The sequence below is a fragment of the Mauremys mutica genome, chromosome 12, assembly GCF_020497125.1.
Source record: "Mauremys mutica isolate MM-2020 ecotype Southern chromosome 12, ASM2049712v1, whole genome shotgun sequence".
Lineage (NCBI taxonomy): Eukaryota > Metazoa > Chordata > Testudines > Geoemydidae > Mauremys > Mauremys mutica.
The window spans coordinates 43256876-43274833 of NC_059083.1; the positions used below are offsets into that span (position 1 = coordinate 43256876).

General features: G+C 53.3%; 1 protein-coding gene across 1 annotated transcript in view; it reads right to left on the minus strand.

Moving 5' to 3' along the window:
- Positions 1-7938: 7938 nt before the first annotated feature.
- The window catches only part of LOC123345973 (butyrophilin subfamily 1 member A1-like), a 36078-nt gene continuing 26058 nt past the window's right edge, over positions 7939-17958 (minus strand). The window contains exon 7 of the mRNA XM_044983110.1: positions 7939-8758. Coding sequence (XP_044839045.1) covers positions 8199-8758 — 560 coding nt within the window. The 3' untranslated portion in view covers positions 7939-8198. The remainder of the gene's footprint in view (positions 8759-17958) is intronic.

A 17958-nucleotide genomic window follows, 5' to 3' on the forward strand; every position in this document is an offset into this window, starting at 1 on the left:
CCCATAATTCTAAGGGACAAAGTCCTAGGTCAGAAATAAAATGTTGCCCGCACAATCTAGTGTTTTCTTTTCCTAAAAATCAGCTGGTATCTGATGGATCAGACTGAACAGGTTCCAAACCTCTCAGAGGCTCTTACCTTCTATATAGGGACGTCTGTTTTCTAGCAAAATCAAGAAAAGAAAAGGAGAAAACTCCAAAGAGGCTCCTCCTTGTGCTCACGTATGTGAAAGTGAATTCTCTCTGTCCTCAAGGAGAGACCTCGAGAAGGAGACGTGCTGAAGCAAAGTCACAGGGATCTCCAAGGTTGCCCCTGTCCTGCACCCCTGTCCTGCCTGGCTGATGTCAAGATCTCTCTGTGAGATCATCGCCTCCCCACCTCCTTTGACCAATAGGCTGAGGTCCTGCCAAAGGCCCTTGTGATGTCACTGTCACACCCACCCCTCCCCTGCAGTGCTGATGTCCTGCCCCTGTCCAGCCACATTGGATAGTTGAGCTGCTTCCCTTGGATCACCCCACTCAATGACTCTTCATTGTGGGGATGACACCGACTATATAGTAGAACATGAGAGGCTCTTCCCGAGGCCACAATCAGCTTTTCATAAGTTAGTAGATTTTATGGCCAGAAGGAACCATTAGAGCATTTAATCTGATCCCCTGCAAATCCTAAGGCCTCCTGTATGTCAGAAGAGCTGGGTTTTTCTTTTACTCAAACAGTTTCCAGAAAGGCATCTAGTCTTTATTAGAAGATATCAAGAGATGGGGAAGCCCTCATTTCTCTTGGTAGTTTGTTCCAATGATGAATCACCCTCTTACAAATCTGGGTCTGATTGTCATTATACTTTTTCTGATTTCTGCTTCCATCCATGGGGGTCTTGTCATGCCTGCCTCTGCTAGATAAAAGCTCTTTTATACTCAACATTTTCTCTCCATTAAGTCAAGCAACTCACCTCTCATTCTTCTTTTGTACATACTAAACAGATTGAGCTTTTTCAATGTCTCATTACAAGGCATCATCCCCATCACTCAATTATGAATCTTTTTTGTACCCTATCCAATTTTTTTAACATAATATTCAAAATGTGGACACAAGAACTGGATTCAACATTCCAAGATCAGTATCCCCAATGCTGGATCATTTCCCTTTCCATACTCACTTCTCTATCCATCCAAGAATGGCTTTAACCTTTTTTACCACAGTTTCACATGGTCAGGTTATGTTGAGCAGCTCGTCCACTATGGCCCCGAAATCCTTTTCAGGGTCACTGCTTTCCAGCGGACTGTCCCTCATTCTGTAGGGTGCCGCCTGACTCCTTTGTGACTGAAAGTATGGGTTTGCATATGGCTTTATTAAAACCTAATTATTCAGTAAGTCTTTTAGAAGAACTAGCCCATTAGAGAGAGAATCATGAATTACTCAGACAATGAATGGAGAAAAGCAGCAAGAGCAATCAAACACATGTTTGGTTATGGCTTATTTCCTTGCTCTTAAAAGCGAGTAACAAGGACCTGAGTCTCATCCCTCACAATAGCCCCATGCTCGTCCAATCAGCATTGAGACTCTGAGAATCAGAAAGCTGAGAGTTCTCACCAGATGTCCCAGGTCACCACCAGAGGGAGTCACTCTTAGAGCACTATTCCAGCCACATGTCTTTGGGAGGGCCTCCCGCAATGAGAGTTGGAGTGGAATCCCGCCCCCACCCCCCACTCCACATGCACAGACAGGTCCTGGTGGTGAAAGGAGAGCAGGGGGAATGGACAAAGATGCAAGAGAAGAAGAGAAAGGAGGGAGAGACAGGAAAAGGGAAAACAAACAGGAGAAACCCCAATGTCCCCAGTGATTCTCAGGGACAAAGTCCTAGATTGGAAATAAAATGCTGCCCCCACAATCTAGTGTTTTCCTTTCCTAGAATTCAGCCGGCCCCTGATGGATCAGCTTGAACAGGTTCCAAACCTCTCGGAGGCTCTTACCGTCTATACAGGGACGTCTATTTTCTAGCAAAATCAAGAAAAGAAAAGGAGAAAACTCCAAAGAGGGTTCTCCTTGCGCTCACGTACATGAAAGTGAATTCTCTCTCAGTCCTCAAGGAGAGACCTCAAGAAGGAGACGTGCTGAAGCAAAGCCACAGGGATCTCCAAGGTTTCCCCTGTCCTGCACCCCTGTCCTGCCTGGCTGATGTCAAGATCTCTTTGTGAGATCATCGCCTCCCCACCACCTTTGTCCAATAGGCTGAGGTCCTGCCAAAGGCCTTGTGATGTCACTGCCACACCCACCCCTCCCCTGCAGTGCCGATGTCCTGCCCCTGTCCAGCCACATTGGATGTTTGAGCTGCTTCCCCTGGATCACCCCACTCAATGACTCTTCATTGTGGGGATGACACCGACTACACTTTAGAACACAAGATGCTCTTCCCCATGCTACGCTCACTTGTTCATAATTTATCAGACTTTATGGACAGAAGAGACAATTAGAGCATGTAATCTGATACCCTGCATATCACATGCTTTCTCTATAGCATAGTAGCTAGTTTTTGACTAAACACGTTCCAGAAAGGCATCTAGTCTTCATTAGAAGACATCAAGAAATGGGCAATTCCCACCACTTCCCTTTCTAGTTTGTTCCTTTGGTGATTCATCCTCACTGTTGAATTTTCTGCCCTATTTCTAATATGAGTTGGTCTCTTTTGAGTTTCCAGCCACTGGGTTTTGTTATGCTTTTCTCTGCTAGATTAATGAGCCCTTTAATACCTGATATTTTCTCTCCATGAAGTCACTTCAACACTTCAGTGACGTCACCTCCCGATCTTTTTGATAATCTAAACAGGCTGAGCTCTTTCAATAGCTCGCTAGCAGGCATTTTTCTCCAGCCCTCAAAACGTTTCATTGCTTTTTGCTGCCCCATCTCCCATATTTCAAAATCTTTTTCGAAGGTGGACGCCAAAACTGGATGAAGTATTCCAGGATCAGTCTTACTGATGGTGTGTCACCTCTCTGTGCTACTCACTGCTCTTTTCCTACATCTAATGATGGCGTTAGCCCTGGTCACCACAGCATCACACTGGTTGCTCATGTTGAATGGCTTGCCCAGCATGGCCCCTAAATCCTCTTCACAGTTAGTGCTTTCCTGGATACATATCCCCATGCTGTAGGTGTGGCCTGCATGCTTTGCTGCTAGGTATAGGACCTTTCATTTGGTTCTTTTCAAACTTGTTTTCTTTGAATGGGTCCAGCTTTTCAAGGAATCCGATTGCTCTGTGTCACTGTCTTGTCCTCAGCATTAATTACCACTCTGCTAGTATTTTATCACCCACCAATAATAGCGGCAGTGATTTTATATTGCGTTGCAGTTCATTGATATTTATTTTCAAGAATGAGTCCTTGAGAGCCTCTTCATATCCCTAGTGCCCAGAACCTGCTCCGCAGAGCAGAGCGAGAAAAGGCCGTCCAGCCCAGCTGTTCCACAGGGGCTAAGCACAGAACACACTTAGGAGCTTGTGTTATCCATAGGTTCTGAACAACATGTGGGGGTCATCAGCTTACAAAGACACTCTAGACCGGTAGTGTAGACAGGACCCAAATGTATCTAAGTTTCCCGCCTTGCAAAATAGGAGAAAGAAAAACCAGAACCTTGATTAGTTTCATGTTATAGTTGTGGAAACTGAGGGACACAGAAGCAAAGAGATTCGCTCATGGTCAAAAAGCCAGGAATAGAAAATGGCAGATATGCGGATAGTCAGTCCTGGGCCCCAGCCGTGTTTATCCTGGCCTCTCTGCTTCAGCTCCAGTAACAACCCGAGTAGAGGTTTTCTTCTTCTCCATGTTCTTTAACTTCACGTCACTGCAGAAGAAAGATTTTTTCTTACCGACTGGCTCTAATGCATGGAGATGTCTTTCCAGAAGATGTGCTCTGGCTTAGTCACGTCGTAGGTTTTCTGGAGGAAGCACTCGGTGACGTTCTAGGGCCTGTGCTATACACACGTTCTAGGGCCGAGCCGTCCCTCCCCGCTGCTCCTTCTACCAGCTCTGCAGATGCCCCTCCCCCAACCCCCAGGGCATACACACCCAGGTGTCAGCGACCCCCCACCTGCCACTACATCATCTCCTCCGCAACCATCTATAGCGGCCGGGGCCCCCCACCTTGACCAGGAAGCACGGCATCCATTGCCTCCTGGTGCCCACCTTGCCCCAAGTGGAGACCTACGTGCAGGCGTTGGCGAGGGTGGTGGGGACCATTGCCATTGAGGCGGCCTCCAAAATGTATGGAAAGGTCGTCTTCTTCCTAGCATCGGAGGCCGCTGCTCAGGAGGTGGTGAAGGGTCTGGCCATGGGGGTGTGTTTGGTGGGGGCCCCCTGGAGCCGTTGGAAGACCTAGGTATCCAGTTAGTCCTGATCTCTGTCCCTCCCTTCCTGCCCAATGCTGCCCTACTGCCTGCGCTTTCTACCCTGGAGCGACCAATCTCTGTCATCAGCCCTCTTCCGTTGGGCTGCAAAGACCCCGCTCTCCATCACGTCCTCTCATTCGGCCGGCAGGTGCAACTTCAACTGCCGCTGGCGGCATGTGATGGAGAGGCGCTCGAGGGGTTCTTCCTCGTCCCCTACCATGGAGCCCACTACCGGGTGCATTATTCCACAGGGGAGGCCTGGTGCTACCTCTGCCGGGAGATGGGACACGTACAGAGGGACTGCCCCTTGGCCCAGCACGGAGGGTGTAAAGAAACCATGTTCCAGGGGAGTCAGAAGGGTCTAATGATTATGGCACTGGACTAAGAATCAGGAGACCTGGGTTCTATTTCTGCCTTGCTGGGTAAGTCAGAAATTCTTAGTGCACAGACTGTAGATTAAAATAGGGTTGACTTCTTCAGGGACAAGAAACTGTCCAGAGCTGTGGCATTTGAGGCCCTTTCAATTTTGTGCTGGTTCCATCAGGCAGTTTGTGTTTCCACTGCTTGGTCTGAGTCTCTCTTAGATCTCCAAGGAGACCTTTGAGTGCTCTGGGCAACGTTCTCTGGTTTCGTTGGAAAGACAGCAGAGAACCCAGGGAGTTACAGAAGGTTCTGGTCACCCTGCTGTCACTGTCATATGCTTTGCAGAGTTCATACAGGATCTCATGCCAGGCAAATGTCCTGCTTGGATTGGACTTAACTTTACAACCCCTGCCATGAAGTGGACCTGAGCGGATGGCTCCCGGTTAAATCAAACACTTTGCATCTTTCCCCATGTTAAATACATCTGAAGTGTTTTTAAACATTAGCCAAGCTAATTGTTTATCATGATCTGTATTTATTATTGCTGCACAATAAAGCCTCTAATCAGCTCCAACACAGTGCAGCAACAACTTCTATTGCCCGTTGTGCTAGCACAGTGGCAGCGTATTTATGCAAGTTTTCAGTTGCAGAAGTTTGGCCTGTATTTATTTATGTCTGAAAAACACCAAAAGTTAGATTCTGACTGTGTGGAGACATCAGCTATTATAGAAACCACATTTTATAACGTTTACTTTGCTTTACTATATATGAGATTATAATAAAAATGTCATAGGAAAGATCCAAATGAGAACTCTAGCCTGTGTTCTTGCACACAGGTTGTTAAAACCTGGGGATTGCGGGGAGCAGATTTAATCAGACAATATCCAGTACCACAGAAGCGATACCAGTTTGTACTGACAGCTATGGATGATTTTTCAAAAGAGGTCGAAGAATTTCCACTTAGAACTATGACAGCACATGAGGTGGAGAAGAAGACATGAAATTATATATCCACATGGTTGTGCAGAGCAGATACTGGCAGATCTAGGTTCTGAACTGAAAAAGGAGGTAACAGTTTACACTGGGTGTTATTTCCACAATATGGTCAATAACACCATCATGGCCGTGTGACAGGAACTGTTAGCAGCTACAAACTGAGCCCTTTGGAAGCCAGCACCCTGGTCAGTGATAACACCCAGGGCACCGGGTGCAGTTAGAGTAGGAGGGACTGAGAAGTTTGGGTTTGGAAGGGCAGAGGGGATCACTTGCACCTGTACGGAGCCTGATGAGGTCACTAGCTCAGCGCTGAGAAGAAAGCAGCAGTATAAAATTCTCAGTTGGAGCAGGAAGGGGCTCCTCGTAACTGCTGCTATGTTGTGATGCACCATAAAAAGTCATAAAGACGCTTGGTGGAAGTTCCCTGGCAGACTGCCTGCTGCTTCATTCACACAGAGGTCTGCCAGCCAGGGGTTGCAGGAACTGATGGGGGAGCCCATTCAGAGTCAGAAATTTAAAAATGAACATTGCCTGCAATCTCTTCATGAGACTTCATGCTGTAAATTGTGAGTGACAACACATTATTGTGTCTTGTCAGATAGTAAAAACAATGTTGTATATTGACATTTTGCCAACATATTTCCCCATGTAATAACACAGTATGATTGGATAAGGGAACACAGTAACTACACATAATTCAGTGAGAACTAGGGAAAGGAATGCAGATATTTCTGAAGGAAATTTTATGGAAAAATGATCTATTATTAGATTAATATTTCCCTGAGTTAAAAATTAGGAAAAACACAAAGCTTCAGGATCCCATGCCACCTAGACACCAGTAGACTGGATAAAAACACAAATGAATCCATTAAAAGATAATTTCAGGGTATTTATTTTCAAATAATCAAGGTACGTTTAGGGCACTCTGCCATGGATGGCATATTGTGACTAAATCTTCAAAACTGAATTATTACATTGAAAATGTTCATAACGCATCAAGTTTAAAACAAAAAGGAGTCCTAGCAATGCCATGTGATGTGCCTCCCCTCAGACTCTGCTCAGCTAGATCTTCAAGAAACTAGGTTCAACAGCTAATTTCAAGGAATTAGATCAGTCAGTCACTATTTTTACAGAGCTTTAGAGAAAGTGGTGGACAGAACCCAGAGGAATTGTGATGAATTTCCTGGAGAAACATTATTTTCTTTGTACTCTAAACCTCACATGGCAACAAAAATATCACCCTTTCGACTGATTTATGGCCGAGAAGAAAGGTTTGCCAAAAAGCTTCACCAAATTTCATGTTATATGTGATTAAGTGCCAGTGTCTTTAATACAATTAAGTTAATTTGTGATGATTGAGTAGAGGAATACAACCCCTTCTCTATTTCTTTATCAAACTACATTTGTTGTGTCCTTATAACAAAGAACATGAAGAGACTGGCAGTATACTGAAATCAACAGTGCACACTGTCAGTACATTGTTTGCAAATAATATGTCTAAAGAAAAATAAACTAAAAACTGGAGATTGTAGAAGAGATTTCTATCGATAGGAAGAGAGCATTTGAGGTTGGGGACTGTGTTTTGTTAATTGATGTGAGAAAAAGAAAGGAAGGGTCATATCTTGATTACCAATTAGATGTAGCTAGAAAGTTAAAAATCACATGAATTAATGCTGACAGAAGTTCAAAGATTATTATATAATCTTGTGGGAGTTAACTGAAATATATTGCTTAATTAATTCTATCATTTTTCAACTATTAATTTTCAAAGGTGTAGTGCAGGTGGGTGTATGTGCCCTGCCTGCCAGAGAGAACCAGTCAAGACAATAAGGGTGGGGGGGAGAAGAGAGAGAGAGCAGCTGCACATGTGTGTAGTTGTGATGTTTATAGCACATGTACATTGTAACTGAACAACCCAATCTGACAATTTAATGGTTTATTTTGTTAAGATAAATATTTTGGATTTCTTGAAATTCCACAATTGAAATACAAATGACATTATTTAGAGAAGTTAAACTTCACTATAGATTTGAGGGAAAGATAAAACATGTAAATAATTCCATTTCTACAAATATATTTAGATGCTTATTTTTTGAAATACTGTTGAAATGTAAATTAAAATATTCTTGTATTTACACCTTGTTACAATAATATTTTCTCAATTAAAATAATCTTTTTTCTTTCATATTTTACATTGAGATTTCACAGGGGTAGAAAATTCTGACAGGAGTGAATGACCCCATCCCCCACCATCTGCTACCCCTGGGGCAGGGGACGGGGAAGGTGGGGGCTGGGGGTTCCCAGGTGTCTGTTTTTCGACTGGGACCTCCAGTTGAAAAGGGAAACTGGCAGTGTCCGGTCAGCACAGAAAGTCCAGTTGCTGCAGTAACAGGCCCCCACCACAGGGACGGAAAGAGCAGCAGGGCTGGGAGGGGCCAGTCTGTGCCGCGGGGTCACTGTCAGGGACTGAGATTCCCTCCGGCCTGAGCTGGGACCAGGCAGATTATCAGGGGAGCCGCGTTTGTACCCCCAGCGTTGAGACCAGGATAGAAATAAGGGCGGAGCGTCCCGGAGAAGGTGCCAGTGAAAGTGAAGAGATGGGACCTGTCAGTCACATTGTAAAATGAGACCTCGCCCGCCTCATAGTCCACGAAAATCCCCACCCGGCTGGGCCTGACGCTCACGGGGAGGGGGGTCGAGGGGGAGGTGCAGGCCTGGTATCCTCCATTCCCCAGCCACAAGATCCAGAATCCATCCAAAGGTGTGGCTGTGACTTGCCCCTTCCTGCTCACAGATTCCCTACAAACCCCCAGGTCCCATCTCGTCTTGTCTCCCACCTCCACCTCCCAGTAACGCCTCCCGCCCGCGAACCCCTCAGCGCCCAGGACACAGGGAAAAGGATCAAATCTCTCAGGGTTGTCGGGCAGATCCTGGCGTGTGTCTCCGAGTCTCACACGTTTCCGATCCTCAGACAGGACGAGCCAGGGATTTGCCGTGTCTGGATCCAGAGTCACGTCCACTGGGGAGAGAGTCACAGAGTCAGGGCCGGGGGCAGGAGCTGGTCACTGGGATCAAAGGGAAATTAACCTGTGTCCCTGTTAATCACTGGGGGGGGGGGTTGTTGCCTGAGGGGAGTCAGGGCCCCTCTGCCTGGAGGAGACAATGAGGGGAAAGGGCAGGAGAAGCAGGGGGGAGGGGTTGGAAGGTGTCAGGGGAGGGGAGGTGACAGACTGATGCTGGGAGAGGAAAGGGGAGGGGGAGGTGACAGGAGCAGAGAGGGGGAGGGAGGGACATGGGGTGGGGGCAGGTACAAGGGCTATGGGGTGATAAGGGAAGGGAGGGGCACCAGGACGACAGGGGGGTGAAGGGAAGGGCAGGTTCCAGGGGGCTGCAGGGGGTGAGGGGAGGGGTGGGCTCCATGGGAGAAGAAGGGGACAGACCCCAGGAGGCTGCAGGGGGCAAGGGATGGGGCAGGCACCAGGAGGAGAGAGGGGGGTGAAGGGCAGGTTCCAGGGGGCTGTAGGGGGTGAGAGGAGGGGTGGGCACCAGGGCAGAAGGGGATGGATCCCAGGGGGCACATGGAATCAAGGGAAGGGGCAGGCACCAGGGGAGGATGAAGGGAGGGTGGGACCCAGAAGTTAGGACAGGGTGAGAGGAGGAGTGCAGCAGTGCTGAGGTGAGGGGAAGGGCTGAGACCAGAGGTCCAAAGGGGGGCGAGGGAAGGGACTTGCACCAGGCAGGCAGAGGGGGCAAAGGAAACAGCAGGAACCAGAAAGGCAGATGGAGCCAGGGTAGAGCTGGGACTTGGGGCAGAGGAGGAGCTGGCACCAGGGGACTGGAGGGGTGCTGAGGGGTGCAGGTGTCATGGAGCCAGAGGGCGAGGGGAGGGGCAGGGGTGAGAAATAAAGAGAAGGTGGCCTGGGTGATGGTGGCAGAGGGGCGAGAGGAGAGCAGGGTCAGTGGGGCAGAGGGTGGGGAGGGGATGGGCACCAGAAAGGAAGGGGACAAGGGGAGTGTCAGGTGTTGGGGGACAGGGGAGGGAGGGAAGCAGGGCCAGCTCCAGGCACCGGCCTACCAAGCACGTGCTTGAGGCGGCACCTTGGGAGGGGGCGGCGATTGGGGTTTGTTTGTTGTTTTTGGTTTGGCCAGGTGGCACTGGAGGGGGAGAAGGGACTTGGGCAGCATGACGGGGCTCTGGGGGGGGGCTGGGACTTGGCCAGTGCTGGGGGGCAGGGACTTGGGCGGCATAACGCGGCGCTGGGGGGGCGGGGATTTGGGCAGAGCAACGTGGTGCAGGGGGGCAGGGACTTGGGGGACACGACACGGCGCTGTGGGGTGGGGACTTGGGCAGTGCAACGCGACACTCGGGTGGGGCGGGGACTTGGGCGGCCCCACACGACGCTCAGGGGGGCAGGGACTTGGGCGGCGAGATATGATGCAGGGGGGGGTGGGGATAATTTAGTGATGCTGAAAACGTTCCCTTCTCCTCCAGAACTGCCTTGGAATCACCTTCCCTTTGTAGATTAATCTGCCCCTGTCTCTCTACAAGGAAAATATCGTTTCTATGAAAAAAACACAATTTTTTAATTAAAGGGACTGAGACAGAATAGGTTACTCAGACATAGGTTAGGGGGTTGTTATAGAAGTAGATGGGTGAGATTCTGTGGCCTGCATAGTGAAGGAGGTCAGACTAGATGATCGTAATGGTCCCTTCTGACCTTAAAGTCTATGAGTCTATGACTTGGGCAGTGCGACGCTCGGGGGGGCCAGGGACTTCGGCGGTGCGACGCAGCGCTCGGGGGGGCGGGGACTTGGGCGGTGCGACGCGGCACTGAGGGGGGTGGAGACTTGGGTGGCCCCACGCGATGCTTGGGGGGGCGGGGACTTGGGCGGCGAGACGTGGCACGGGGGAGCGGGAACTTGGGTGGTGTGACACTCGGGGGGGCGGGGACTTGGGGGACGCTCAGGGAGGGGTCAGGCGGTGCTCGCGGGGGCAGGGCGGCGCTCTTTTTTTTTGCTTGGGGCAGCAAAAATGTTAGAGCTGGCCCTGGAGGAAAGGGGCAGGCAGCAGAAGGGTGCGGGGGGAAGGGAAAGGGCAGGTGCCAGGGGATTGAGGGGGCTGAGCAGAAGGGCAGGCACAGGGAGGGCAGAGGAGGGGAGGGAGAAGCACCAGGGGGCAGAGAGGCGTGAGAGGCAGGGCAGGTGGGCAGAGGGAGGTGTTAGGGGAGGGGATTGGGGAGAGGCAGGTGCCAGGGGGTCAGAGTGGGGCTAGAGGAGGGGTGGGCACAGGGGGTCAAGGGAAGGGGCGCGTGCCAGGGGTCAGAGAGGGTGGGGAGAGGGGCAGGTGTCAGGAGGGCTGAGGGGAGTAAGAAGGGCGAAAGCCAGGACAGCAGATTGGGGTGAGAGGAGGGGTGGGAGACATGGCACAGAGGAGGGAAAGGGGAGAGGTGGATGCCAGGACATAGCAGGGGTGTGAAGTGATGGGAGGGCTCCAGGGTGCAGAGGATGTTTGGGGGAGAGGGGCAGATGCCAGGAGGGCAGGGGGAGAAGGGATGGGCTGTTCCAGTGGGGCAGAGATGGGTGGAGGGCAGGGGCATGTGCCAGGGAGGCAAAGTGGGAGTAGAGGGGCAGGGGCCCAGGGGAGCAGAAAGGGAGTGAGAAGAGAAGGAGGGATGTTGGTGAGGGGTCAGAATAGACGCAGGGTCCAGGGTCCCTCACAGGGGTGGGGGAAGGGTAAGGGAGGGGCAGGAGCCAGAGAGTTGGGAGGGAGAGGCAGGCCCCAGGGAATCTCTGTTGCTTTCAGGCCATGTGTGGTTGGTTTCTCGCTCAGAGCAGGTCGGTGCTGTCCCCACACACACTGGGGATGCAGCCCTGCCCCAGGGGGAGCAGCTGGGACTCTCCATGATGGTGGGCAGCACAGGCCCCACCTTCCAACCAGGGAAACCCCACAGCCAGCACCTACCCTTGCCAGGCCGAGCCCCACCCCCACGGGGGCAGTTGCCTGGATTGGGCTCACTGGGGGGGCATTACAGTGGAAGATTCGGGGGGGGGGGGAGGTATAAATGTGCACTAATTGGCTGTTGCTAATGAGGCCAAGGCAGTAGGGAGGGGAGGGGGCATTTCCCCACTTACTGCCCCCTCCATCTGGGAGAAGCTGCACTGGGGACAAGTCCCAGTTCACACATGCACAGTGCGTCTGCACTTGCACCAGTGCAGCTACATCAGTGCAAGGAAACCCCGGCAGACATGGCTGAGACACTGCTGTGCCAGGGGCCGTAACCCCTCCCCTCACTGGGGTTATGGATCAATAATTACAGGGTCACTGGAGCAGGGGAGCTGGACTCTGGGCTCCCAGATGGGGGCCTGACCCACTGGACTGCAGAGTCATTCTCACCCCCACGCTCTGGCCCAGTGCCCATGGCAGTGTTTGGACACAGTGGGACGTCATCAGACACCTGGAGCCCAGCAGTTCAAGCTCTCATGGCATCACACGGGGGGATTGAACCTGGGGCTCCCAGCTGAGGGCCAAGCCACTGGGCTAAAGGCTAGAAGAGAAGAGGCAGCAGCTTTGTCTGTTTATTTAAACTAGTCAGCAAACCCGACATGGATTCATGAATAGTTTCTCTTGACCCGAAATATAATTTTGCAGCAAATAAACTATTTCTCCAACACATTTCACTCAGCTCCACTGCAAACTTGTCTGAGCAACTTAGGAGCTCCCATCCCAGTGACTTGCAACGAGAGACTGTCAACATCCCCAGAAACGCAGTTGCAGGCCAGGCTCAGGACAGCAGCTATGAAACACTCCAGAGCTGCTGGTTAATTTCCCCTTGGCAGACAAATGCCTCCCGGGCCCGATCTCACCCCCACAAATCAGGCTGAAAATGGAGACTTGGCTCCAGCCTGAACTCTCTGCCTAGAGCCATTTGTCCCATGGATGATGCTAGCGGCACAGACCCTCTTCAGCTGCACCTGGGCATCTCCCAGAGTGGATAACAGTCACAGAGACCATCTCAGAGCCCCAGGAGCTCAGGTGTCTCCATCTAATGACTGTGCCAGCCACCCCCCTTGCTCCCATTAACCAGCCCTGGGACAGACACGCTGGGAACTTTCACACCCAGACTCTGGAGACACTTTGGGTCCTTCTACACAGCCTGCAGCAGCAAGTCTTGGAACAGGGTGGACAGATTCAGGCTTGCGGGGCTCCCTCTTTGGAATTAAAAATAGCCGCATAGATTTTCAGGTTCTGGCTGGAGCTCAGGCTCTGAAGCCCAAGGTGGAGCCGGGTCTGCCCCTCACAGTGCAAGAGGGGACATTGTCTGTGTCCACGTCCCCTTCACTCTCTTCCTGGGATGGGGAAGAGCAGCCCCAGGGCCCCTCCCTTCACCCCCAGGGCAGGGGAGTGAGAGCCCTCGGCCTCCTGGGCAGTGGGGCCTCCCAGCACAGGTTCCTGGGTGAGCGTGAAAGTGTCTCCACACAGAAAGCTCTGTACACCCACAAATATACACATGTGCCCATGGATCAGGATCCGGGATGGTGCTCTCCCCAGGAGTGATGGAAGCTCCCTCAAAGTCGAGGGGTCACCCACTCATGCCAGCCCTTCTCCCTGAGCTCCTGTCCCCGCACCCCTGAACCCTCGCTCTCACACTGCCCCTCCTTCCTGAGCCCCTACCGTCACACCACCTCTTCCCCACACCCTGACCCCCTGGTCTCTCCTCTCGGCCCCGTCCCCCAGCTGGTAAAAAGTGGGAGGGAATAGCCCTCCCATTGGTAAAAGTGATTGGCCATGGCCCCTGGCCCCCCTCTTCCAGTGCCCCTTACTCACCCCCCAGCCCTGGGAGGAGAGGACCCTTGGGGCAGTGGCAGTGAGTTCGGTGCTGGGGTACGAGTGGGGTTTACACCCCGGCTGCTGGAGCTCTGTGTATTGAGGGTACTAGGACATCACAGCAGCCGTGTGAGCCCCTCACTGTCCTGTCAACATGGCTCAGCCCTGACATCTGTCAGGGCCTCTCTGGGGAGGAATCGCCCCGGGGCCCATTCAGGCCTTGGCCTCCCTGGGGAGATGGCCGGTGAGGCTGCCATTTAAGAGAGTTACGATGTGAGCTCCTGTCCGCTGGGAACTGGACTCTGAGCCTGGGCTGAGATCGGTGACTGGGGAGTGAAAGGCCCCAGATGCCCTCACTGCCCCCCTGAGCCAGCCCAGCACCGCCAGCCATTCAGTGCAATAACAGCGATGCTCAGGCTTGGTGACACAGCCAGTGCCCCAGCGGGCAGGGCGAGGACCTGTCCATGGGGCAATGGGCACAATCTGCAGCAAGGGAGGTTGAAGCTGGAGAGGAGGAAACACTTTCTAATTCTCAGGGCAGTGAAGCTCTGCACCAGGCTCCAGGGGAGGTTGTGGGATCCCCGTCACTGGAGGTTTGTAAGAACAGGTTGGATAAATCCCTGCCAGGGATAGTCTAGTCCCTGACCTAGCGTGGGGGGCTGGACTAGGTGACCTCTCGAGGGCCGTTCCAGCCCTGCATTGCTCTGGTTCTAGGTTACAGCAGTTCCTGGGGCTGGGCCCAGGGCCCTGGGGGCTCTAAGCCTGGTGAGTGGCACGTGACAGAGTTAACACGGTTAGTGACCATGTCAGCTGGCAGCTCAGCGTCCCTGCCAGGGGCCTGGGCTGGCATGTGGCTGCCTGTACCCGGCTCAGCAGGGTGTTACTGGGCCATGTGGACAGGACCTAGGGTTGGCACCTGTCCATAGGGTTGCCAGGCGTCCGGTTTTTTATTGGAACCCCTGGTCGAAAAGGGACCCTGGCGGCTCCGGTTGGCACCACCGACTGGGACATTAAAAGTCTGGCCAGTGGCGCAGCGGGGGCCCGGGGCTAAGGCAGGTTCCCTGCCTGCCCTAGCTCCATGCAGCTCCTGGAAGCGGCCGCCAATTTACTTACTTGGAGTTTGAAACTTTTCTAGCAGAGAGGAACATTTTACATAGAAGGTCACCCCTATATTACCCTCACGCCAATGGGGAAAACGAACGGTTTAACAGACGTTTGAAAGAGAGTTTGCGAACGGCTGAACTGGAAGGGCGATTGTAGATACCCTTCACTAGCAATTTCTTGCACGCATTCCGGGCTACCCGACATGCCACAACACAAAGATCACCCGCAGAGTTACTACATGGGAAACAGATGAATACTAAACTGAACATTGTTGGATTGTTAAAGGCATGACCTGAGGCCCCTACCAAGGATGATGTGAGAAAAAACAGTTGAACGGAATCAAGCAAAGTCTAAGGCTTTCACAGACAAGTGGTGGGATGTTAAGGAACCAAAGTTTGAGTGTGGTTCCTTCATTAGAATACAAAAACCTGGAATTTTACGCAAAGGGGACCATAAATTCACAGCTCCTCTTAAAATCATAGAGAAGGAGGGACCTTACACCTATCGACTTTCTGATTGATAGGTATGGAATGCTTCTTATCTTGCACCTGCCTATGCACCAAGAGGAGATTATGCCAACACCCAGTGTGCATTGGATGACTTCACCGTAGAACCAACACAACAAGACATTGCACTGGAACCGGGGCATGAGAGATGGCCTGTCAGACCCAGACGACCATCTGTCTGCACTAGAGACTATGTTATGTAATATCTACAGTGTTTTCAGTGTAATATTTCTGCCAACAGTATAGTGTCTTGTTTCATATTTGTTCCTGTGGTTAGAACACCAGTGTTTATTTTAATTGGGAGAGTTTCTTAAGAGAGGAGGGAATGTTGTGTTTAGATGTTTGTAATTATTAGAACTGGGAGCACTGGCTGTGGGGAGTCTGAAAGGACAGGAAACAGGAAGGAGGGAGGGGAGAAGTTGAGGAAGGTGAGTGAGAGCTACCGAGGGTGCAGCAGCAGCTTGGTAAAGAGGTTTCCACTTTAAAACTAAAGTCCTGGTGAAGTTTGTTAGTACCTTGACTGGTCACTACAATACTGCGGTAAGTGCTGCCGGGACCCTGAACCCCCTCACACACCCTCTCCCACACCCCCAACCCCCTGCATCAGGCCTGAGTCCCCTCCCGCACCCAAGCTCCCTCCTGGAGCCCACACCCCTCACTCCCACCAACACCCCAACTCCCTGCCCCAGCCCGAAGCCCCCTCCTTCACCCCAAACCCCTCATCCCTGGCCCCACCCCAGAGCCCGCATCCCCAGCTGGAGACCTAACCCCCCTCCCACACCCCCATCCCCTGCCCCAGCCCAGTGAAAGTGACTGAGGGTGGGGGAGAGCGAGCGACAGAGGGAGGGGGGATGGACTAGGCCTCGGAGAAGAGGAAGGGCAGGGGCAGGACCTCAGGGCAGGGGCGGGACAGGGGTGTTCGATTTTGGGAGATTAGAAAGTTGGCAACCCGACCTGTCCAGGTTTTCCCAGGATTGTCCCTTTGTCCATGTCACTCTCCTGGGAAATCTGAGTCTGCCCAGGACATGAAAAGTCCCAGCTGTGTCAGTGGCTGTAGCGGGGGAGCTGCGGGGTGGTGGTGCCTACGCAAAGGGAGCTCTGGGTGCAGAGTGTCTGGGAGCTGCAGAGATGGGGCAGCTTGAAACAGTGAGTGAGATCAGGAGCTCAGGGCCAGCAGGGGCCAGTCACCACTGTGCAGGTACCAGCTGTGGGGGTCACCGCTGGGGGCAGCGGGGTAGCTCTGGTGCCATGTCCTGCTGGGTGAGGTTGGTACTTGGGGCAGTCCAGGAGCAGGAGCCTCTGGGGGCTGGTGCCCTCTCCCGGGATTCGGGTGGGGAGACAGTGCCCAGGTGAGGGGACAGGGGGTGTACATGAAGCAGACAGATTTCCTGTTTTGTTGCACCTCAGAGGTGGCGACCCTAACAGGACCCCCAGCGGTGTTTGTGTAACTGCCCTGGGTGCCCCCCTCCCTCCCAGCTCTGCGCGGTCGGATACCCTGGAGTGCATGGACCCCTGGGCCAGTGGTGCTGCAATGTGTGTGCCTGGCCCCTGGGCTCTCTGATCCCTGCTGGAGCTGCCCAGACTCTCCCAGCATGCACTAGGGCACACACACAGTAAGGCACCATGCTGGGTACAAAGACACACATGCAGCTCAGCCACGGCTGTGAGGCAGAAAAGTTGCCGCGGGGGCACAATTTGTTGCAACTGGGTCAGGGGAGCATCACAAGCTGGTTATAAAAACCTGTCTGCACCTTGCAGTGGGGACAGGGCCTTCCTCACCCCAGATCCAGGGGAACACTGAATAGCTCCTGTCTGGTCCTTTTACGCTAGGGTGACCAGATCATCCAGGTCAAATATCGAGACGCGGGGGGGCGGGGCGGGTGCAGAGGGGGAAAAAATGGCAGCAGAGCAAAAAAAAAAAAAATCCCCCACCCCCGATTCCTCCTCCCTCCGCAAGCGCTGGAGGGAGGCCCGGGAGACTCAGGGGAGCACGGGGCTGGGGTGAGTGTGAGTCCAGCCTGGCCCCGAGCAGGCAGGACTCAGGCGCGGTATCTGGATGGAGAGTACGGGGTGGCCTGCAGGGCCAGGCGGCGGCTGTTCTCCCCACGTGGGCAGCAGGACTCGGGAGCAGCCGCTGCTGCAGCTCCCACTGCTGCGGGGGGAGGAAGCGGCCGCTGGCCAAGCTCGGTGGCTGTGGCTCTGGCGCCCACGAACCCCCCCGAGCCCGGGCCTGCTGCGGGGACCCAGCGCGCACGCTGCGCATACCCAGCCCCTGGCCACTCGCGTCTGGGCTGGCTGCCCAGCTGGTGCAATCCCGCGGGCGGCCTCGGAGTGGGGGCAGCAGGCCCCAGCCCCCGCATCCCGCTCGGGTCCTGCAGGGGAACGAACGGGACAGGGCTGCCGATGCCTCCGCCGCGGGATTGCACCAGCTGGGCAGCCAGCCCAGACGCGACTGGCCAGGGGCTGGGCGCAGCGTGCGCGCTGCTGGGTCCCTGCAGCAGGCCCGGGCTCGGGGGGTTCGGGCCCGGGCACCAAAGCCGCAGCCGCCGAGCGCCACGTGCTTGGCCACTTCCTCCCCCCGCAGCAGTGGGAGCTGCAGCAGCGGCTGCTCCCGAGTCCCCTGCCCAGGTGGGGAGAACAGCCGCCGCCTAGCCCCACGGGCCGCCCCCCTACTCTCCCTCCAGGTACGGCGCCCGAGTCCTGCCTGCTCGGGGCCAGGCCAGACTCACACTCACCCCGGCCCCGCACTCCCCTGAGTCTCCTGGGCATGGCATGCTTGGCAAG